The 24,066-nt window shown below is 36.8% G+C and overlaps 1 protein-coding gene across 4 annotated transcripts in view; it reads left to right on the top strand.

The window, feature by feature from the left end:
• The window catches only part of Inpp4b (inositol polyphosphate-4-phosphatase type II B), a 943,087-nt gene that overhangs the window by 720,726 nt on the left and 198,295 nt on the right, over nucleotides 1-24,066 (top strand). For all 4 annotated transcript variants that reach the window (XM_010639876.2, XM_019209903.2, XM_010639877.2 and 1 more), the window contains 2 exons: nucleotides 15,441-15,552; nucleotides 20,327-20,399. In XM_010639876.2, the coding sequence (XP_010638178.1) occupies nucleotides 15,441-15,552; nucleotides 20,327-20,399 (185 nt within the window). The remainder of the gene's footprint in view (nucleotides 1-15,440; nucleotides 15,553-20,326; nucleotides 20,400-24,066) is intronic.

The raw sequence follows: 24,066 nt of genomic DNA, 5'->3' as shown, positions 1-24,066 counted from the left end.
AATATATATATATATATATATATATATATACACACACACACACATATATATAAGAAACATAAATTCATAAGCCTGAAATAAACGGCTCATTTGAATGAAGATGGGCAGATTCCATCATCCAAGTCATATTATGAAAAAACTTCCAGAGATCTATAAATATAATTCCAAGGATTTCTCCCTTAAGCAAAAACAATGAATAATTGTTCAAATTAAGTTATATTCTGGCAATTCTTTAAAGTCGGAGGCTTGAAGAGTGCCTTCTCAATGTGTCCCCTCCAAATCCATGTATTGATGCAGTGACCCAGATGTCATCTTTGCCAGGTGATCAGTGTGGAGGAGTTGATCTTGTGGACTCTGCTCTTGGGATCAGTGTTCTTGTCAGATGTCCGAGGGCTTGCTCTTTCTCTTGTCCTCCTCTAAGGACAGCTACAAGGCAGCCATCTGCAAGCCAAAAAGAGTCCTAATAAGAACCCCAATCTCCTGCTCTCAGGCTTTCAACCTCTAGAAGTGTGAGAAAATGCATTTCTTCAGCTTAGATTCCCAGTCTACGGTATTCTGTTGTGACAGACCAATAGTTGCTAGATGCTGATGGAGTTCCTTGAATTGACTTTTAGATCACATTCTTATTGCATCAACTGTGTTTCCTTCCTGTTACAAGTAAGAGTCACAACATCAAAGTCACACCAGTGCTGCATGTCTGAGGTCAGCCACAGGCACAGGGCTCTGTCCTGTCAAAGTTTGTTAACATTGGCACGAATAGGGTTTACTTCAACAGATAGCAGGGAAATGTGACTGAAGCTGGAAGGTGAATCCGATGACTGTGCTTGGAAATGTGTGATACTTCAGAATAACGCAGGTACCAGAAGATGGTCCTGTATGGTGCACGCAGCGATCTCACGGAGCTGTCCTGGGCTTGTATGAGATGGAATTTGAGAATCACTTATATCCAAGAACTCTCAGAGTACAGAGTGAAGGTTTTTATATCTGGATGCAGTTCTTCCCAGAAATACTATGGAAATCAAGTTTTGGGGAGATCTGGAGGGCGTTATGGATAGAAGCTTTTCTATCCCTCATAGCAATACAGATTTTCCAGTTATGGTTCAGAAAGCAAGGAATTTAATGCAGAAGTAAGTTGGGAGCACATCGTGGATCAGAACATTTTGGATTATATGCATAATCTAACACAAGAAAATGGAGATGCTTGTAAGAAATAACTCTCTCAGGGCATAGAGAACAACATCTCCAGACTGGGAGGAGATAAATAAGAAAGCTCATGCTGCTATTTAGAGAACAGTGTTTATGAGAAGAAACCCAAGGAAGGAAGGAAGGAAGGAATTAAAGAAGTGGGAGCATCACACATTGCCTCTTGCCCAGAAGAAAGATTAGCTAGTGTTGCAGAAGGCACATTTCCTCATAAATTTAAGAGCAGAATATCAAAAGCAAAGCTAAACCATTGCCACTTTCTATCAAGATTTTTAAAAAATAAAAACAATAAGCTTTATTATATATTTATTTGTTTATTACACTGAACTCAGGATTGAACTTAGAGTCTCTTGCATATGCTAGATGGAACTCTACTGCTGAGTAATTTTTCTACAAGAGATAAGTGTCTTCATCAAACAGCACATACATCAGTTACCACTACTTTATGTTTTGGTCTTGAGAAATGAATCTTAAACAATTAGGTATGGCTGTCTGATCTGTACTTTCTTGGACATCTCCCAGCACTTCTGATGACTCAGTTTCTAATCAGTGGTCTGGATAATCCACACTGAAGTTTACTCTCCGCTCTAAGCTTTCTCGTGGTTTTAGTTAATCATAATACTAAGAGTGTATCTCAGAATAACAGGAAAAAACCAGCTACATCCAGGATTATTTAAAACCAGTGCCTCTCTACTTTTGAGTCAACAAAGAAAATATGATAGGCATATACACAGTATGGTTCAGCCATAAGGAAGGACAAAATTATGTCATGTGCAAGAGACTGGATGAAACTGGAGATCATCCTGCTAAGCAAAATAAACCAGCCTCAGAAAGACATGTGTTTGATCTCACATGGAATCTAGGATGGAGACATGGAGGTACAAGGCAGAATTTTAGGGAGGAGAAAGGGAATCAGAGAGGGGAAGGCAGAGCAAGGAGGAGTGAGCCAGGTAAAAATGATCAACATATGATCGAAATGTACCTATCATCCACCCATCTGACTGATATGTACTAATAATTTTTAATGATACATGTTATGATTTAGATTGAGAGCTGTCCCCCAGAGTCCTCAGGCACTCACAGGGAGGGCTTATGGGCATGAACTCAGAAAGGTGTATTTCCCTGCCTGGCTCCCTGTCCCTCTTGCTCTCCCTTCTCCCTTTTTTTCCCTCCCTCCTCTCATCCCTCCTTCCCTCTCTCCTCTCTCTCCTCCCTCTCCCCTCTTCCTGCTCCCCTCTACTCTCTCCCAGGGCCACCATGATATGAGCAGTTTTTCCTCTGAGATACCCACCTGCCATACATTTTCTGTCGGGGAAAAAGCTGACCAGGCACTGTAACCATGATCAAAAATGAAGCACAATTCTCCTTCTTTAAGTTGTGGGTCTCAGATATTTGTCCTGGCAATGAAAAAAGTAACTAAGACAATAAAACTAGTGAATCTTTAATTAGGAATATATTTCATTATAATTCTCCAAAATTTACAGAAGGATGTGTAGTGATCCCTTTTGAATTGAAAGTTTTAATTCCCTGACTTAATTTTTGCATTTCTCTACTTCTTGTTAAAATCCCAGCCTGCCAAATACCAAAACTTAATTCTGTTTCTTACACAGCTTCATTTTTTAGAGATGTGATAAAGACCTTTGAGCTACTAATAGATATATCCTCTTATAATAAAAGAACTCCCAGTAATGTCTTGAAAGGGAGACAGAAAAAGTAGGTAACTTTCCTAGATGCTTTATGCTCCTACACGTAAATCTATTTATTTTTGCTAGTGGCCAGAATTTGTTTAACTTTAATAAAAGCAGTATACTGTTACCATGTAGCAGAAATTTTAGAAAAAATAAGAATCTTTATTGTTCTGTATAGATTGCTTTAGCTATGAAAAAGTCACATCTTTAGCTCTAAAATTATCAAATAATTTATTAATGCAGAGTCAACCCCGTAGAGCAGAATACATTAACACTGATGTTGGGGAATGTCCAGTTCTTCATAGTATTTTAAAATTAGTAACCCCCAATCGTCTCTTTAATATTCTGCCCGGCTAAACTGAGATTATTGTAGCTGTAACTGTTACTCACTCTGCAGTGATTTGTCCTGAATTTCTGGATCATGCATTCATCCTCACGAACACTCACTCATCCTTCTCTCTCTTTAGCCTCCATTACTCTGGCCCAAGTGGCTTCACCCTGACTCTGCAATGATACCTGAGGTCTGAACTTAGCCCATGACTCTCCTCAGTCATTTCTCTTCATGTCAGTGGAAGCTGGCCTCTCTCCCTCGCAGCCCTACTTGTCCACCGTGGTATATAACAGGCATCTTCTGGAACCACTTAGGTTTATGCTCAGAGCCTCAAAGCATTCAAGACTCTTCATGATACCAAGGTCACATGCAATATCATCTCCCCTCATTTCCTGAGACTTTTCGTATGTGACGCACTTTCTCTTCAGTGCTACTTGCTTTAGGCTTGCTGGACTCAGTATCCACAGTGATGACCTTTTCAATTGATTGGTTGCTCAGGAGTTTTCCTGTCCTGTGTGAGCAGCCCATTCCCAAGGTCATCCCTTGATCTCTTGGTTACCCCTGTGTCTCCAAAGTCTCCATTTTGAGCATCCTGTTGTTCTGATTTACATCTGCCATCTCCTTTCTTTGCTCCTTCTAGTTGTTCAGGCCATATGGAGGCATTGATGTTCCAGTCCATCTCTGCCCTCTGTGCCCTGCCCCTACATCCTCGCTTCTTATCCAAATGAGGTTCCAGGTCCAGCCTTGATAAATCACAGAACAATTCCTTCACACAACTCTCAATTGCTGTGCCTCTCTCTTCCTTTTGCTATATTCCCTGGGCAAAATTCTACTTTAAAATTAAAAAAAAGGAAAATGTCCAAAAACTGGTGAATAGCTCAGGTCCTCCACATTTTCATCCCTTACAGATAAGCATTCTGGGGAAACCTGACTTCCAGGCTAACAGGTTGCATCTGGGGACCTGACCCCTAGATGTCTGGGCCTCACTAGTGCTGTAGTCCCACTCTATTTTTCTACATTGTTCACTCTCCCGTTCTCTGGGACCATTATTTTATATTGACTCAGTCCTAAAACCTCCAGAATATTCGCCCCTTCCTCTTTCCCAGCTGATTCATCTGCTTTCCATTTCACTGAGAAGAGGGATTTGACAATTTCCCACACCATATTTGGCAACTTTTCTCCATCTAGCCTGTCTTTCCTCCTGTGACTCGGATAGACTCTTGCTTCCTTTCTAAAATAAACTCCGTGGAAAGGTACAAGATCCCAATAATGAATGTAATTGTACTGTATACCTAAAATGTACCAATAAACTCAGTGAGGAAAAAAAAATAAAACAAAAAATAAAATAAACTCCATGGGCTGGGATTTAGCTCAGTGGTGCCACCACCTGCCTCGCAAACACAAGGTCCAGAGTTCAATCGCCGGTACAAAAACAAAAACAAAAAAAAAAGGAAAAGAAAAGAAAAGAAATAGACTCCTTCCAAGTAGAGCAGGGTGTTGACCAATCCCTTCAACTCCTGACTTTCACTTCCAGCCGCCTGGTGATGAATGAATTTTGAATGAGTGTCTCTAGCCTAAAATACTCAAAATAAACTCTTCCTTCTTGCTTGCTGCCCCTGAAATCCTGTTTGCCTTCATAGTCTCTTCATCTCAGAAAATTTCAATTCCATCCTTCCCATTGTCTAAGTGCAAATCTCTGTTGTCTCTGGTTTCTCTTTCTCTTATTTTCTGTATTCAACGAATCACAATATCTTATTAGCACTACCTTCAAAATAGAGCTGGCCTCTGACTCATGACAACTTCATCTGAATCCCTCTTAACTCATCCTCATGACCTTCTGTTTGCTCTTCTCCAGTTCATTCAAGTCGTTGCTTAAGAAATGTAAATTAATGAACAATTAATTTAATTTTATCATCATTTTATGGATTTTTTTGGTTCTGTTTTGCTTTTGTTTTGTGTTTTGCTTTTTTGAGAGAGGTTCTTGTCATGTCCTACCTAGCTTCAAATTTATTATGTAGCCCAAGCTGGCCTCAAAATGAAAATCATCCTGTCATCCTCCCACGTTCTGGAGTTACTAACACATGCCACCATATCTAGCAGCGTTCCTATGGGGTATTACGTGTTTGGAAACAGTTTTGGTGGAAAATGTTATCAGACTAAAGAATAATAAAGAAAATATGATTATTAAAATGAAAAGATTTTATAATTTAGTTACAGAAGAATCCAAATGCTATTAAGTGTAAACATATAGGCAGCAAGAATTGTTCAGTTTCAAAGTACACGTCTTCTGTAATTTGAAACTCACTGAGTTTCTGACTGTAGGCATGCATTATACTTTAAAATTATATTCATACATTATAATTTTGACTTTTTAATACTGTTTTTTTGTCGATACCATTTTGCATTCTTTCCTACTCTTAAAATTTTTCATAAAACCAAAAGGCACAAAAACACAAAAATTAACTATTCAAAATTTGAATATTAAATATTGTCCCATCATTATTATTTGATACGGATTGTTTAATAATTGAATTTTCCAGTTCTCTGTGCTTGTTATCTGTGGATGTTTTCAGAGTGTCTAAGAGCATTTTGATTAGTTTTGTGACATTTGTAAATCATTCATGTAAAAATTTTGTTGGAGAAACAAACAAAAAAATTGCTTAGCTAACTGTCAAGATGGTTTGCACCTGGTCTTAAAAAGTATCTGTATTTTTGCTTTTAAAAAAATTTCTGCATTAAATCAGATTTTTCTAGCCATCTGTGTATAATCTCACATAATTCATTTTGTTACTCCTTCTTTCTTCTCAATAGCTTCTGTTTAATATGTATAATAATTTTTCCTCCCATTCTTTTCCTTTCTCTTACTGAAAATTAAAAATTCAAACAAATAAATATAGCAAAAGAAACTCAAAGAAATCTTAGCCATAGTTTATTTTCTATAAGGCCTAATGTAATTTTAAGTAGTTTGAGGCCATCTGAATCATAGCATGATTGGGAGCCAATCATTTGGATACATTTATTGCACCTCCTTGAATGAACTTCTTCCTGTTATTCTGATCCTGTCCCTCACATGGTTCAGGTGGAATTTTTTTCTTCCATGTATGAGATCTCTAATGTCCCAAGATATTTAAAAAGCATAGTGCATGAAATAAAATTCACATTTTGACTCTGGCATCTCAACGAAATGTCACAAATTAGATTTGGTTAGCATGGAAGAGGATAACCTTTTGATAAATATGGTTTTGACATTCCTGGATCAAATTGCTGTTTTTGTTGTCTGTTAATTTATTATCAGAGAAAATGACTGCATCCTTTCTCATTTATTCTCTTTCATAAACTAAGATAGAGTAAAAATGACTTTTTGTTGTTGTACAGATCTGTGAATTGTATCACATGAATAAATTCTCATAGAAACACCTTAATTGGGCTACAGAATTGTTCCACCACCATAAATAAATCACCTCTTGCTGCCCCTTTGGCTCAAACATCCACTGATAACCATTCCTAATAGTTACTGATCTGGTATTTATTACAGTAGCTTTTTCTTTTTGAGAAAGAAATTGAACCAATGGAATTGTATAGTGTATCACCTTTTGAGACTGGCTGCACTGTTTCAATCTAATACCACCCAAGTTGTAGTATGTCCTATCAATTTGTCTTTACTGATAAATAATCAATAGTCCATGGTGTGGATATCCCACAGTTTGTTTAACTGATCACATTAAAGGACGTTTTGATTGTTTCCAAGCTGTGGTGATAATGAATGAAGCTAGTAAATGTTTCATGTGTAGTTCTTTATGTGATCCTAAATTATTATTTCTCTAAGATAAATATCTGGGGTTGGGCTTGCTGGGTCATATGGTAGGTATTTAACTTTGTAAGAAACTATTTTCATTGGCACCCATGTCTGCAGGTTCCATTAAATCTGCATCCTTTGGTTTTGTTTCATTTCTGTATGGAGACCTTGTGCTTGTGAGGCAGGCTGCGGAACCACTGAGCTAAATCCTCAGGTAAATGTGCATTCTTGTCAGACATTTCGAAACTTAAAGTAATATCTATAGTGGTTTTCATTTTCATTAAAACCTAATGGCCAGGGCCAGAGATGTAACTTAACTCAGTTGTGCTGTGCCTGCTCCTGCCTGGCAAGCACAAGGTCCTGAGTTCAATCCCTGAAGGAAAAATAAAACCAAAAAAACAAAAACAATGGCTGTTGAGGGTGATCATTGTTCTTAATGTGCTTTCACTATCCATATATACTCTGTTTGAAACGTCTGTTCAAATATTTTTCACATTTATTATTTAGTTGTTATGGTTGAATTTTGAGAGCTTTTTAATGTATTTCTGATGCACATTCTTTTTCAGACATGTGATTTGCAACTATTTTATCATAGTAGTTTGTCTTTTCATCCTTGGAGCAATGGCATTTGTGAGCAAAGCTTCTCAATTGTGATGACGTTCAGCTTAGTGCTTATCTTATATGATCATGATTTTAGTGTCATATTTCAAAACTCTTTTCCAAAGCCCGGTTCAGAATGGTTTTTTACTGTATCAATTTTAAGTTTTCTATTTTTTTACATTTAGGTCTATGAACAATTTTAAATTATCTTTGGCTCAAGTTGTGAAGTTTAAGCAGTTTTATTTTTGTTGCAAATGGGTGCCTAATTGCTTGAAAACCATTTGTTGGAAAAACTATATTTTTCTCCATTGACATGCCCATCACTTTGTAAGAACCAGTTGACCATACCGCTCTTTATTTCATTTGTCAATGTGTCCTTTCACCAAATCCTTGAGCTCTGATTACTATAGGTTTCACTACATGGGGACATTACTTTGTGCAACTCTTTTGTTTTTTTCTTCTTTGTCAAAATTTGTTTTGGCCATTCTACTTCTTTGGCATTTTCTTATAATTTTTCAAATCAGCTTATTAACATCTGTGAAAAATGTTGCTGGAATTTTAGTTGCTGTTACACTGTATGTGCAGATCAGTTTGGGAAGAAATGATATCTTTATAATGTTACACCTTCTAATCCATGATCTGAGTATTCTATATATTTAGACCTTCTTTGATTTCTTTCGTTAGCATTTATAATTTTTATCATGGAAATCTTATACAATGTTTATTAGAGCTCCATGTAAACATCTTATTGGTTTAGGACTCATTGTAAACTATTTTTCAAATCTGCTTTCTAATTGTCCATCACTAGATATTTGTGTATTAATCTTGTGTTTTATGAAAACCTGTGGTTTCATTTTCACTGCAGTTTTCAAAACTTGTAGAGTGGTATTTGTACCTGTTTTTCGTATTTGTCAGCCCGATAATTGTCTGGGTCTTTATAGTGATCTGAACCACAGATCACTAAACACACAGCTGACTTAGTGGTGTTTGAGATTCTGACTTCCTCCTTCAGTGTGCCTGGTGCTATTTACTTTCAGAGTCCTCGAACACTGAAAGTGCTCCATTAATTTTGTCCAGAATTCAGAGCTGCACCCAGTGTGTATGTGTTGGGATAGTATATGCTCACTCTGTGTTTCTTACAACTGAAATCCAACCAGTAGATTATAATGTCCTATCAATTTTCTTGTAATTTAAATTTTTTCAAACTCCTGCCAAAGGCATTTCCAGGAAGCCAACTTTGTTTTATCACCTTGCTGATATTTTTAGTTCACGAAGATAGATAGTATTTCACACTTATCATTAAAACAACAACGTTTATCATTGCTGATGTAGCAGCATATTTTGATGGTGTCATGAGGAGGATAAAATGTGGTTCAGTTTATTTGCATTAGTGGAATACCTGTGTTTGAACAGTATGCAGTTTGTGAGTATAAAGAGGAATCTATAAGCCAGTTAGTATGAAAAAATGAATGGTTTACATCTATGATGTGCTCTTTTTAAATTTTTTATTATTATATGTTTGTAATGCATACATCATGAAGCATGTCTATGTGTACATCTCACATCTTGATTCATTTTACTTTCCCTCCTCTCCTCCAGTCATGCCCTTCCCTGGTCCCCTTCCCATCTCCACAGATTTTTATCTCCTTGCCTTGAAGCTTGGTGGTCCATGCGGTATAACTATAGCGATCGTTACCATTACCTTAGGTGAATGAATTTTCTGTGTAAGCCCAATATCTTTTACTTTTGCTACATATATCTTTTGAGATAGTGGGGTGGTTTGCAATCTTTGTGTTTTATATCTGAAAGTTCTTTGCAGAAATTGACTTGCCTGTTCCCAGCCATTGCTGCTTATTTATAGAAAGTCAGCACCTTAACCATGGACTACTCAGTAAACTACTCAGAGTTTACTGTACTGCTCCATTTTTTAATGGAGTGTGATGAAATAGATCATTCAAGCCAAAATACTGAGCTGTCCTTAACATTAACACAACCTGATATAAGGCCTTGAAAGACAGATTTTATATATATAGGGTAGAAATGAACAGTGTGTAATGATTTTCAGTATGGAAAATGAAATAAAACATTGAAGCAGGGTGTTAGGAAGAGATCATCACCCAGATCTCCTAGATGGAATAGGAAGAAAGACACTGGGGAATAGGAAGTCCATTCTTCAGGTGTGACATAAGGTAAGTAAAGAAACTAATCAGGGGTTGCCATTGGGAATGGAATATATGTGGGAGGCAGGATGGAGGAAGACTCACTTGGGCTCAGTAACTTATTGGAGGATAAAGACAGAAGCAAAAGTAGAAATTGGGTATTTTTGGTTTTGTTTTTAGGCCTGCTATTCATATGCACAAGTTTAGGTTTGAGAAAGCAAAGAGTTAGTTTCAAGCCAATGAAGTGTGATAGGATGATATCAGCATGAAAAGAATTTGAAGTTCTATATTGGGAAATTGGGATCCAGTGGGGCGTATAGAATTGTGGTAAATCTTTATAGAGGGATAACTGAATCTTAGGACAATGGATGAAATTTCTGAAGGTGAGCGTACAGTGAGAAAAGCATGACAGAAAAGACCAACCCTTAGAGTGCATAAGCTGTTAATATTAATAACTACTGAGAAGTTTTATTTGGCTATTAGTTTGAAAGTGTTACGTGGATTCTGACTTGAGCAAATTTCATCCAAAATAGAAGGGTTTTTGCTTACACATACTTACATAGAACTCTTGCTTCAATAAGCCCTAAGGAAACCCTAAGTAAATCTAAGTAAATCTAGCACTGCTCTATGGTTGTATGTCCCTGAAAGATCATCAGAGTAGATTCACTCATTCACTGGCTCTGTTTGTTTATGTGTAGTGTTGGCTTGTTTTCCTGTCTGGATGGGATTTTCATTTCCTGAGTTATATATCTGGATGGCTCAATGCAAAGCATGTCTTGCAGCTGCAAATTCCTGCATATGGTACCAGTGCTACTTTATATTCACAAAGACTGACAGAGCTAATGATGGTTTCTCCCTGGGTGTTTACAGAATTGTTTGTCAGTTTGCATCTTCATGGCATTTCCAAACCAGGGGAGTTATTTACATTTTTCTATTAACAATTCCAAAGGTTTTATCTTTTCTTTTTCTCCTTTTGCTCCATTAAGGATGGCAGAATAGTGGGAAGGAAACTAAGAGTGTCACTAAATTACCCTTAGTTACAAAGATGGTTTTCCATTCCCTTTTCTTCAGTCTTCTAAAAATATTTGTATGTTTCAGCATGTGAGATTGAATATTTGATTAGGAAGCATTAGGGGAATTATTTTCAAAGACATAGTTTTAAAGTCATTAACATATATGTATCTGAAAACCTGGTTGAGAAGAGAGTATAGACTTGTGTTGCTGAAATTTTCCCATTCCTTGTCTTCCGTATCTTGTTAGCATGGTTAAATATTTAAGCCTCTCTGCTGAAAGGAAGGAGGACCATGGCATTGTAATGAAACATTATAGCAATCATGAACTATCTGTCCTTACTCTCATATAGCTCTCTGCTTTCAGTAACAGTAGCCACCTGGCAACACACTATCTGTAACGATGCAGTTGTTGTTGTTGTTGTGTTTTATCTTCATATAGATTGAGATATTTACAACTAGAGCCTTATCTTGTTGAATCATGAATTGCTAGGTATGAATAAAAGGATAACTTCTGGTTTTGAATCACTAAAATTTACTGTTCAATTACTTCCCATATTTGGCATACTTTTGGGTTGTTTGGGGGAGGTGAAGTGGGATAAGAAATTGGGGAGTAAGGAGGAGAGGATAGAATGTGCCTGAGATTTTTCTTGAATCCAAATCAACCAATGATGGTCTATTATGGACTCCTAGGTATAATTAGAGAATGGGATTTGAGTGCTGATATTATGGAATGTGTGTTAGACAGCAACCTTTGGTCTTATATGATGATAAATTGAAATCCATAGAAACGAAATTATGAGTACTTGGTCATGTAGCTAATTAGTAGCAAAAGTAGAAGTAGAACTCGGGTTTCTTGGTCCCTACGCCAGCACTCTCTGAAATATATCCTCTGTGTAACATGTTGACATTTCATTGGTTAAAATTCAATAGATTTCAGTGGTGAATAATGGGCTAAATTACTATTAATGAGCTTCACCAACTTGATGGGTAATAAGTTCATAGTAAAATTAAGCATTTGCAGGCCTGGGACTTAGCTTAGTGGTTTCACCACCTGTCTCGCAAGCACAAAGTCCTGGTTCAATCCCTGATACCAAGAAACAAACAAACCAACAAATTAAGTATCTGAGGTTTTTTGTCTTAAAACTTTATGAAGTTTATTTTTGAAATAATCTTTGGGTACAAAAAATAAATATTTCATTTGTGACTCTCCCAGTTGAAGTTGATATGTGTGTTTTTCATGTGGTAAATGGTAATAAAATAAACAGGAAATGGTTTCTGCATTTTACATTCTAATTAAATGACAGGATGAACCAGGCTTGGGGTGCGTGGATTCAGTTTGAATTTGTGTTCATTAATTCTGTCTCTCACAAATCTCAGATGAGAAGACATTCTTCAAGCTACTCAAAAAAGCTACCTACCTAATATGATTTTAGGGGAGACTCATATAACAAGTGTACAGTATCTCTAGGTTAGGCAAACTCCTAGCTTGACTTCTCTCAGGAGCTGACATAAAGGGACTACAGAGGATAAAAAGGAAACTCAAAAGGCAGAAAAATCATTGGGTAAGTAGCCAGGTTCTTTAAACAAGGGATAGAACTATAGCTCATAAATATATTCCCTTCATATATTTCTTATTCATCTATTTAGAAATTTTGAAAGGTTCATTTTCATTGCAGTAGTTACAGATTTGTGTCCTCTCCACTACTAGAAAAGTAGGCTTTATTTCTTGATCTGTTGTCACTAAGTCTTTGCATCTCCTGTGAGTATTTAATCACTCTTAAAATGCATCTGCTATGATTTCCCGTGTTCTCCTTTACTGTAGTCTTGGATATTGCAGGAACATTTCTGAAGAGATTCAGCTTCATACAAATCAATACATCTGTGGTGATGTCAGTAGCAATTTCTAGATGCTACTGCTGCAGCAGTACTATCTTGGGATAAAGGGTTAAGGAAGAGGCAGCAACTGCCTTTTTAAGGCACTGTGCTAGGCACTTACGAATTAGCCACCTCAAAGAACTTAATCCTTAAGGGACTGAGTGAGAAGTGAAGGAAGCAAAGTTTCTTGTGCCTTTGCAGCTCAAGTCTCGAGTGCACATGTGTAACCGTGACGACCCACTGCATTGTGTTACACAGCCTGCAAGAGGCTGTGAAGAATTGGCCTGTTGTTTCAAATCATTTAATCCACCATTTGCATCACCTTAATGACAAAATATAGACTGTCACACATAGGATTTGTATTCCTAGAAATTCAGCTAGCTCACTTTCTCTGTACAAAAACTATTTAACAGCTTCTTTTGAGAAGAAAAAGATAACTTAATTTGTTCTAGGTAATCAGTTTTGAGGAATATATCTGCAAATCTCTAGAAAAAAACCATTCATAGTACCAATGAGGGTTCTTATTAAAGTACTTAATTAATATTATACAAAGATAGAATTTTACAAAGATACTCCACATCATGACTTGTGACAATATGTTATGTCATATTTAAGTGGGAAATTATATAATGAATTATTTAAAACCATGTCAGGATTGGAGCTATTACAATTTTCTGCAATATCACACATTATACTGTCACCTCTATGTGTACCTTCTTTGTGATGAATGTTTGAGTTTTTCACATGAATTTTTTTAAAAATTGAGTCAATATTATGATTGTCACTGATTTTAAAATTACCAAGAAGTGGCTGGGGATTTAGCTCAGTGGTTCTGCTACCTGCTTCATATGCACAAGGCCCCGAGTTCAATCCCCAGTACAAAAAAGAAAACAAACAAACAAAACCCAAAAATAAAACTACAAAAAAGCATTTTACTTTATATAATATAGTATTTAATAATAAATCACTTTTCTTTTTCTATATACAGCATCTTTATTTTTTTTCACACTGTGATGTTACTTGGGTCCTTATCTTCAGGATGTTTTTACTCCAATTTCCTTAAAAACATAATCCAAATGTGCATTTTAATTTGCACCCTTCATTTCATTAGAAAAATCTACCATAATGTAGTGACGTAATTGTTTCCTTGTCTCTTTACTCATTATTTTAAGTAGCATTTTGGTAAACTACTTATACTAGTTATCCTATTCCTATTTTTGATATCGCTTATAATAATAAAACAGCAGCAGTTAAAAGGAGTTGATTGAAAGAAGTACACCATTAGCATTCATATTAGAGTCAAAAACAAATTTTATTAAAGAATATGATTAATAAAGAAAACAAAGTATCATGGGAACATTCTTATTCAGTTAGTTGAGCTTAGGTAGAAGTTACAGCAGCACATCAGACCAGGATAAGGCTGTATGTTATCTATTTTCACAATGGCTCAAGGGAAAAATGTGGGATCATATTCCCCTAGTATATTATTTGTTTGTTTTTTAGTATTTTGAGACAGGGTCTCACTACGTAGTTGAGACTGACCTGGAACTCACTATGTAGCCGAGGATGGTCTCGAACTCACAGTGATCCCCTGCCTCAGCCTCCTAAGTGCTGGGATCCACAGGCATGTGCCACCACGCCTGGCTCCCCTAGTATAAATGGCAGTGCTCACTCAGTGGATGAAAACTAGAGAATCTTAGTTTGTGGCAGCTGGTTGATTTTATCTTTGCATTTATTATTATTATTATTAATAACCATAACATTTTTTATGTTGGTGAAAATGATGAAAATCCTAGTAATAAAGCAAGCTAAAGGAGTAGGGGAAGTGGGAAAGGTAGGGGGAAGGAAATAAGGGAAAAGAAAAAAATGAGGAAAGGAAAATATGGCAACAAAGTCTTTGTAAATAGGGGACGGTAGAGGGGATGAAAGGAGGGAAGAGGTGTGGGGAAAAATGAGAACCAAGACCTGTCATGTAAAGGTACAAGATCCAATGTAACTGTACTGTATACTTAAAATGTACCAATAAACTCAATGAAAAAAAATAAGCTTCCTTATTAAATATAGAATAATTTTTTTAGTGAACAATATACCTAAAGGAGTTAGAAACCTGGAGATACTACCCCTTGTGACCTTGGAAAGTCCTTTCATTCTTAGGGGTCTCGGCTTCTTTGTCTGGAAAAATTAAGAGTTTGAACTCGACGAACGCTAGTGTGAGTTCTGCTTTGCATGTGCATTAACGTATGTGTGCTAGGAGAGAACCTTCTTTCCCTTCCCTGTTAGGAAGAAATATAATTAAGGAATTTATACAAAGTCAGATTTTGTAGGGAGTGGCCCAGCCATAGAGGGACACATGATGTTCATTTTCTTTTCTGTTTCATTCAGCTGTAGTTTCTGCCGTGGACACAGACACTCTCTCCTGCAGTAAGCATAGATGGGCCATGGTTTATGGTGTCGTAGAGATGGGATGTTTGCAAATAGGACATTGATCAGTTATACAGTGTTCTTTGCCCAGGGTTGCTCTTGATTACCGTTGGTACAACTCATCCTCACGAGGTAGCGTTTGATGATTCATGCCTTATCTTATGAATCTGTGGCTAATTTTCACTGGAAATGAAGAACAACATGAGCACTAATAACGTGTTTTGCTGTGTTTTGATCAAATATGTTTAAAACAAATAAAGTAAATAGCAATGTTACCGATTTTTACAAGCAAACATGCTTTGGACATGATTGAGAGGAGTCTCACTTTTGCATTTCATTTATTTCTGTTTGCAGAACCTCAGATGGTGGCAAAGTGGTTGGCACCATAGAAGTCAGTGTCGTGAAGATGGGGGAGATTGAGGACGGGGAAGCCGACCACATCACGACAGATGTGCAGGGACAAAAGGTAGGCTCTCAGTCAGCTCGGTGCACAAATTGAATTAGAAATGATCAGCTTTGCCAGGTGCCTTTATCATTGGTACTCTGTGGGGTTTGAAATCTCATTATTGAAGACCTAAATGAGAAATCAGCTCTGGGATTGAAGTACAATCTGTGTGTTTCATCCTCTGAACCGGAGGTCCTCTTTGCACGGAACTAGGCAAATCTGTGCACCATTCAGAAACACCTTTCTCTTTGCTGCCAGCTCCCTTGTTGACGATACCTCTTCTCCGTTGGAAGGGAAGTACTGATCATTGTTGCCTTCTGCCAAGATTAACCTTGCAGGAGATCCACCGCACACTCTTGGAGGGCTGTGGCCAAAAGTAACCTACTCTGTTTCCAAAGATATTTTTAAAAAGAGGAGCAATTTGAATTTGAATTTTATTTTTATGTGTAAGAGGGAAGACCTAACAGGACCTTTGTGCCTTATGAAATTGCAGAGAGAGGCAGGAAACAGTGTATAGCGGAGGGACAGGTCTGGAGGTAAGGCTATGCCCACTGTAAGTGAAGCAGCTTAATTTGCAGCCCAGGAAAAAGGCCTAGTGCATATAAACACATGCCCAGGAGTTTCTCTTTCTTTCTGCTTCCTTTACTCTAGGAATGAAAAGCCTGGTATGAATATGAGAATGGATTTCTTTCATAGGAATGAAGTTAGCTCTTTTATTGAAGCACTTAAGACATGGGACAGACTTAAAACTGCTAGTGATATTTTTTGAAACCAGTGGGGTTTTTATACTGTACTATAAATTCTGCCTTTTCATAAATGAATACTTTTAAATGATAAGTACTCCTGAGTTATTTCTTAGTTTACTCTTTCTTATCTTGTAGCATGTTTAGTTTTTGTGCTAAGCAAACATCTACATGGAAGATGGTGCTTATCCAACAGCTACCAAATAATTAATGTTATAAAAAGTCTGTCTTTCAAAAAACATTTTTCTTGCCCCATAGTAAACCTCCCCAGTCTTTGTTCTCTATTATTGCAACCTCCCCTTGGAATGTTAGCACATATAGTGAAAATTTCCCTAGCAGGCCTGGAGTTTAAATCAGGGCATCTGCAAATGTCAGGGGCTGTTTGGGCTTGTGAACTCAAGATCCCTGATTTGGAACTCGGTCCCTTAATTCCAACTTTGTTCCCTTTTAGAGTTCCATGTAAGACTCACCTTTGCCAGCACCACATGAATTCTTGTATCAAAATTAATGGGGGAGGACTGCGGTACTAAGCTGAGGACTGAGTGCAGAAGCTGGTAGGCCATTTTGCCTGGGCCTGCAGCTGTTAAAGCGGGATATCAGTAGTAAAAACACTTCCTATCTCAAAGCAGGGCTGTTTTCTCGGAGTCTGAGTCTGTTCCTAACCACCTCACCATTCCCCTCACAGTTCACCCTTCCCTTGACTCCAGACTGACCCTGTCACGAGGTAGTGCAAGTTGAACCATGCTCCTCTTATAAATCAAGTGCATGGTACCACCAAAGCCCTACACGAAGGTTCTGGCTTAGCAATGTGAACTTTAAAAAGATGTAACTGAGCTAGTCTAGAAATAGAAGGTGGCGGTGGCAGTACACACTTGGAGAATGAGTCACACATTGACAAAAATGGTAAACACACCAAATATTGTTGGCATCATTTCTATCCTGTCTAGATTTTTAGCATACCCTGACCTTTTGCATGGCTGATAAATTGTCTTGGCAGTCTCTAAGTATATTCACATTTGAGTAAGGGACATTTAATAAGGTCTCATACATATGATAGTTAAAAGATTTATAAGGAAATAACTTCATCTCAATGGTTTTCAAAGTGTGGTCCCCATCATTGGGGAAGGGGTGCTTTTATAGAACTGCAAATGCGTGGATTCTTCTGTGAATTCAGAATCCCTTTGAAGTATATTAATACAATCTGTTAGTAATGGAGTGAATGACATACATGAAAAGGGAAAGTAACTGAAATAGGAATTATTCCTAAAATAACATCCCATTACTGGTTTGAATAATTTAAAGAGAATGGAGTAGAACTTCTCTTAGCATTATAATTATGTGCCCTGAGAGTGACACGTTATGTCTCTTATAGATTAAAGCAGATAAAACAAAAAGTGAGGCCTTGATTAGTGAGTGCAGACTGCCACTAAAATACCACAGACAGGGCAGCTTAAACAGTAGGAGTATATTTTCATATGGTTTTGGAAGTTAGGAAGGCTCAGATCCATGTGCCAGCCCATTAGGTTCCCTATGAGGAAATGACAATATTAATCAATGTAGTAACTGTTTATTGGATATTTTCTGTTATGTGCCATGGATCTAAATCTTCTAGGCATTCTGAAGAGTAGAGCTTTAAAATACAACACAATTGCAAAAATGAGAATTTTATTGAGTTGAAATTGTCCTAAATATCTGCCTTTCAATTTGGATGGACAATACAATCACATTTCTGTACCCACCTTGTAAGACATTGCAGGCCTTCTCTTCGGCACTATGAAATCTTCTTGGATCACAAGGAGTCAGAGCTGCCTCTGTACAGGAAGCCACCATCTCAGAATAATGGCCTGCTCTCTATGAATCATGGGTTTCACTGCAAAGGTGCAGTCTAAACCTGTAAGCTATGTTGGTGATGTTGTTCTTTGGGAAAGAGGATGGTTTATAGCTGTGAATCTAGCTATTACATGGAAGTGTGTCAGGAATGAATCATGAAAAGATCCCCAAGCCAATATGAGAATATTAGTTTTGATTTGTCAATAAACTACCATTATACATGCTGGAGTAACACACTGACATGATGAATACAGGGTTTATGGAAGATTATTTTAACAGCTCTGGATGGGCAGAAAGGAGCAGAGGAAATACTTGAAATGGTAGAAATAAAGAACTGTAAGTAGGACCAATCATCAGTGCACATAACTTCATGTGATTTCAGGAGTGCATTTCCAAAGTAGTTGTGGATTCAAAGAAGGAGAGCACTGGGCTGGGGATTTAGCTCAGCAGTTTGGTTCAAAGAGTCCTAAGAGGGAAGTTTATAGCTGTGAATGCCCACATCAGAAATGAAAATGAGGACTGGTGATTTAGCTCAGTGGCATCATGCCTGCCTGGCAAGCGCAAAGTCCTGAATTTGTTTCTCAATACCAAAAAAAAAAAAAAAAAAAAAAAAAAAAAAAAAAAAAAAAAAAAAAAAAAAAAAAAAAAAGGAGACCGCTAGTAATTTTTGGTGGGTCAGAAAACTTTTTAAAGAATATTAAATTTTGGGGGCAGTCAGTCATATTTACAGTACTCTAGGACCTCAATGAAAAACTATGCACTTTTTTTTCTTGCTCATCTGTAAAATGACTGATGTGATGATGAATCCAACAATAGAGAAATTAGCAGACTATAAGAAAGTAATATTTAGGTAAATGCTCTGAATTACTGGCCATTCTCCTCAAAATGTTTATGGAAAATGCCTATGGTACCTTTAAAAGTGGCCTCGGTGCCTGATTCTTAAGGGACAGGTCCCTGGAGGAAGAAGGCAGAATGTGTGTGTGGTGGTGGAGCACATGTTAAACCAGCCAAGAAGTGACCCTGGGAATTCTTGAAGTAACCTTAGACTGAGCTCCTGGGGAGGTCTATCTGAGCCCCTGCGTACTCTTGAGCAGAGCCATGCAGAACATACAGAAGGTTTCCTGCGTCCCTTTGTTCCTCTCATCCAAAAATCTTTCTAGGCCTTCTGTGTGTTTTGCTTACATTTGCTTGTATATATCTGTTTTATTTTCTGTGAAAATCCACCCCATCCACATACACACATTTGGCTAGAGATGAAGGTAGCAAATGCTAGACCCTCTTATGTGAAAACTGGTCTCATTAATCTCCTGGCACCAGGAAAACCTTGTTTCCTCAGTCAGTTATAGTTATATACAGCTGAGGAAAAGTGCCATGCATAGGGATGGATTCTCTGGGACATACTCTCCCATCATGCCCCACTCGGCCTGTGTGCCTTTCCTTTCCCCATCCAGAGAAGTGTCTGCTTTGCAAATGTCATGAATTTAATCTATTAATTGTGGACCCAGGAGATCAGCTTCTTTATAAAGAAGCTTTATAAGCAAGTATTCAGATTGTTTTGCTGAGGACAAAAATGCTTTTGTTATATATAATTAGATATTTCAAAATATTTTATATTTCAGTTAAAATTGTTTTTAATTGAAGTTTAGAAAATAATTTGCCTTCCATTAGTTTGAAATTCTCCCAGGTAAAAGAAATGGTAACAATTCTGCTTATCAAATATGATTTAGTGTAGATGAGAACATATCTCTGGCAAATTAGGGACAATCCTTTTCCTCTTTTTATATTGTTTCCAGAGTAGCCTTTAGAATTGGAATGCAGTCTATAATTATATAATAAAAACATATTAGAGTGGTACCTCTGTTCATGAATGCTTTTATTTGTAAACAGTTTGGCAAAATGTTATTTTTGTTAGCAAACTCTGTATCAGATGTGAAACACGACCCCAGCCATCTTTCCCACGCAAACACACAGAGCCATCTTTTCCAAAATCTTAGAACAAAGTAAGTTCATGAACTAAAGAACCACTGTATGTATAAATGTGAATAAATAATCACAAGTAAAATAAGCCTCAAATTAAGATGAAAAAGGAGCGGTTTTACAAAAAAAGAATGTTTTCAAAATTTCTTGAAAACATGTATATAGCCTTGCATTTTTGCAAACAAAATTTTATTTCAATTGTTTTAAAATATATTTCACCTATTTTCCCTTTTATTCTTTTGCAGTGTGCACTGGTATATGAATGTACAGCCCCAGAAAATGTGAGCAGAAAGGATAACTTACCTTTTTTGAATGCAGGTATGTAACTCAGTTTGGGTAGTTACGTTAATATCATGTGAACATACATTTTAATTTTCTACAAATTTAACATTGAACCAGGGTAGCATTCTGATAGCATTTCTGTGCACTTATTAAATGAACTGGTAATTTCAGGCAAAGCCAGCAGAAAGGAGGCAGATTATACAATTCCATAATAAAGATATACACACACCTTAGCTCTGTAGCAGATCAAGTAAATTACTTTTGGTTGTTGAATTGAATATTATCTGAAACAAGAAACTCCAGAAGACAGACTAAGTAATAGAAATATTAATCTTTTATTTGGTTTTATTTTCTAATTATGTACTTCAGAAAATGAAGTTGTTAAAACAAAGCACATGGATTAGGTAGGGAAAATTCATAACCACATTGGTATATTCCTTGCTGTGTGTCTGTATACTGTATCGCTCATAGTAATGTACTTCAGTTTAAACAAGATGCAAAACCATGCATTACAGATATTTATGAGTTAAATTCATATGTATGGGACAGTTAAGTCATATATGAAAATATGAACATATAAAATTTAAATATGATTTCAAATGATAACACTACTGTCATGATAATGACATTAAATAGTGACTACAGAGTACCAATGCTAAGTGAATTATGTGCACTTCCTTGATTGGTCCTCTGATGCATGTATGGGAAAAGTACTATTAATAGCAACATTTTGCAGGTGATATATTTATTGTTTAGTGTCCCCTACCTTACAAATTGGAGTAGGTCCAGAATTTAAGACAGTTTTGATACTGAGGCTTTTTCCCTTACCTATTAAGCAGTACTGTTCCAGTTTTAGTACATGTGCTGCTGAAGTGAGCACAATATTAGGCTGTAATAAGAAGCCACTAATTTTAAAGTCGCTGTGATAGTAAAGTAAGTCTTACTAGTTTTTCTGTCCTTCATGTAGTATATTTATGCAATGACATAGGTAGCATGAAAATCAGATTAATGAATGGTGCAAAGTTTCAAAGACAACAATACGTAATACCTAAATTACTCATTATTTTCCCAGAAAGAGGCAGCTATTAATAGGGACTGGAGAAAGGAGAGCACCCAAATGTTTGTTTATACACACAAATCAAATTTAATCAAATAAAAATAACAATTCTATTAATACAGAACGAGGCATTGTACTGAAATATAAAAAAAGGCTTGGGATTTAGCTCAGTGGTTCTACTTTCTGCCTTGCAAGCACAAGGTCCTGAGTTTGATCCCCAGTACCAAAAAAATAAAATAAATAAAGGACACTGGCTTCTGGTTTCTAGACCTATGACCGAATGTGGTGGAATGTTTTTTGTTTGATGGTTATTTTTGAATCTTTAATACCAGAAGACATGAGCATTAAACAATGTTGAAGGGGTTACCCAGATGGCTAGATTATCCATATGCCATAAAAGTAACTGATAAATTATCAGTATGGTTAAAACAACTAAAGTATTATTGAAGGGTCCTCTTCAGATTTCTGTTTTCACATCAAAATTTACTAAATCCATATTCCTTTATTTTACTATATCCAGGTGATCTATTTCATTTATTAAATGTCAATTTTGAAAAGTAAATTTGAGTGTGATAGATACTAAGTTCATGTTAAATGCAGTTTGAATGACTCAGGTTACCACACAAATCATCCATACTGTAATTATGAGATAATTTTAATGAGTCATTCATGTGAGCATTGTAATTTTTGTCACACTAAAAGAAATCCTATTTTAAATTACTGATTGATAACATAAATTTCAAACAGAAAGAGGATAATTATTCTCTAAGAAAGCGAGTATGTTGCTTACGGAAGAAGAAACAGCTCTAACATATCAAAACATAAATCCATACCTCCTCATACTGGCGTCCAAGGTCTACAAGACATAGTTGTGGAAGACATTTTAATTCTTGTGGTTTGCTCAGTTCGTGCTTGTGATGTGTGAAGTATTAGGAGACAACAACGAACGTGAGATGAATGGGAGTAGCTGCATTGGGCAGTTCAAATATTCGCGGTAGAATGAAGATCATAAATTATTGCTTTCTTCTTTCAGTGAAGTTTTGGTTGCGGTGTTTCACTCAGATTTGAAAGCATTTCTGATTGTTCCTAGTCCAGGCAAATCTTAGAGGAGAACTCTGAATCTGGGATGTTTGCCACAATAGTTTTTTGGAGTCATATTGTATTAGGGAAGATCAGATTGAATGAAAGTCGTATCATGAAGGCTGGAACATTTGAGCTATCTTAAAAATACAAACCAAGCACTATGCATAAGATAATATCCTTGTTGGAAATAAAAAGTACATTGAGCAGGTATGGAACATATGTAACTTTGACCTGTGTGTACCTTTGTTCTTTTCTTCTATTTATTTATCTACCTACTTTCAGCAACTTTGGAATGAACCCATTAAATGCCCCTGTAGTATTTTTTTTTAATCTGTAGGCAAAAGGAGCTATTGACATTCTTCTCAAGCCTTTGTATTCATGTATTACATAGAATTTGTCAATCTCAAGTTATGAAGTACTCCTTGACCAAGTAGGAGAGAATTCCATACTTCAAAGCAGCTTTCCACTATCGTACTTCTACCTCTAGAGCTTTCGTTTCTCATTCAGAAAATTCACTTATGTATTGTAAAAAGAAAAGACTCTTTGCCCTAAAGTCTCACCCTTTTGATGGCCTGTTTATTTTCCAAGTTCAATGTGTACGTTGGGAGGCTGGGGAGTTGAGGGCAAAGAGAGAAAGGATGAGGAGGAGGAATGTTGGAAGAATGTATAATTGTGTGAGAAAGATCTATACTACCTTAGTTACATGAGAAAAAAGACACTGGAAGATATGCATGTATATATTGCAGCTGTAAATGAAGGTCTTACAGCATTTGACTTTCTAGTTGTATAGCTTAGAAAATTGGTAAAGCAGTAGAATCGCCTTTAATTATTTTCTTGTTGATTTAAACAAAATGGTAGTAAGAAAGCACAAGACTCTTTGATATTGGACGTGGGAACCTGGGCACCTGATTTTAATGGAGGGAGATATTGTGAGTAAAGTGTCTTCCATGGCCATGCACTTGGCTGATTCTGCCAAGTCCCAGCAACTAAGGCTTCTTGTCTGTAGTCCAGTAATGATAAATAAATAGCTCTTGTGGGATTCATGGGAGAAAGCAGCCAGGCTGCCAGAAAAACTGGTGTGAAAGCCTAAGCATGCCAGGCAGAATTGGCAACTGTCTATAGACAGTGGTGCCTCTTTGGGTGTCTTGAATATGATGTGACCCCCTGAGGCTCATGGATCGAAGGCTTGAGCCCCAATCCAGCAAAGTTTGGAGGTGGCTCTGAGAGAGGTGCTTGCACCTACTGGGAGGAGGGTAGGCCTTGTCTCTGGTGTTTTGTCATAGCAGCAGAAAAATGAGTAACATGGACATCAGTGGTCAAATTAATGTGAACAGCCTTGGACTTCCCTGCTGGCTCTCAAATATTTGAAGTGGAAGTGGTATAGTTTAGCTTTTGCTATGCTGTCCTTCTTTTTGGAAGCAATATAATACACACAAATATTCATTTTAATCAGATACACATAGAATCACATATTAATTCTTTGTCATTTTATAGTTTTCTTTCTCATGAGTTATCATTACCAGTCCCAAATCTTTTTTTTTTTTTTTTTTTTTTTTCCATGGT

The sequence above is a fragment of the Fukomys damarensis genome, unplaced genomic scaffold (assembly GCF_012274545.1).
Source record: "Fukomys damarensis isolate Sample0158 unplaced genomic scaffold, DMR_v1.0_HiC HiC_scaffold_38, whole genome shotgun sequence".
Lineage (NCBI taxonomy): Eukaryota > Metazoa > Chordata > Mammalia > Rodentia > Bathyergidae > Fukomys > Fukomys damarensis.
The sequence above is the reverse complement of the archived record's forward strand: the minus strand, read 5'-3'. Positions and strand labels throughout refer to the sequence as shown.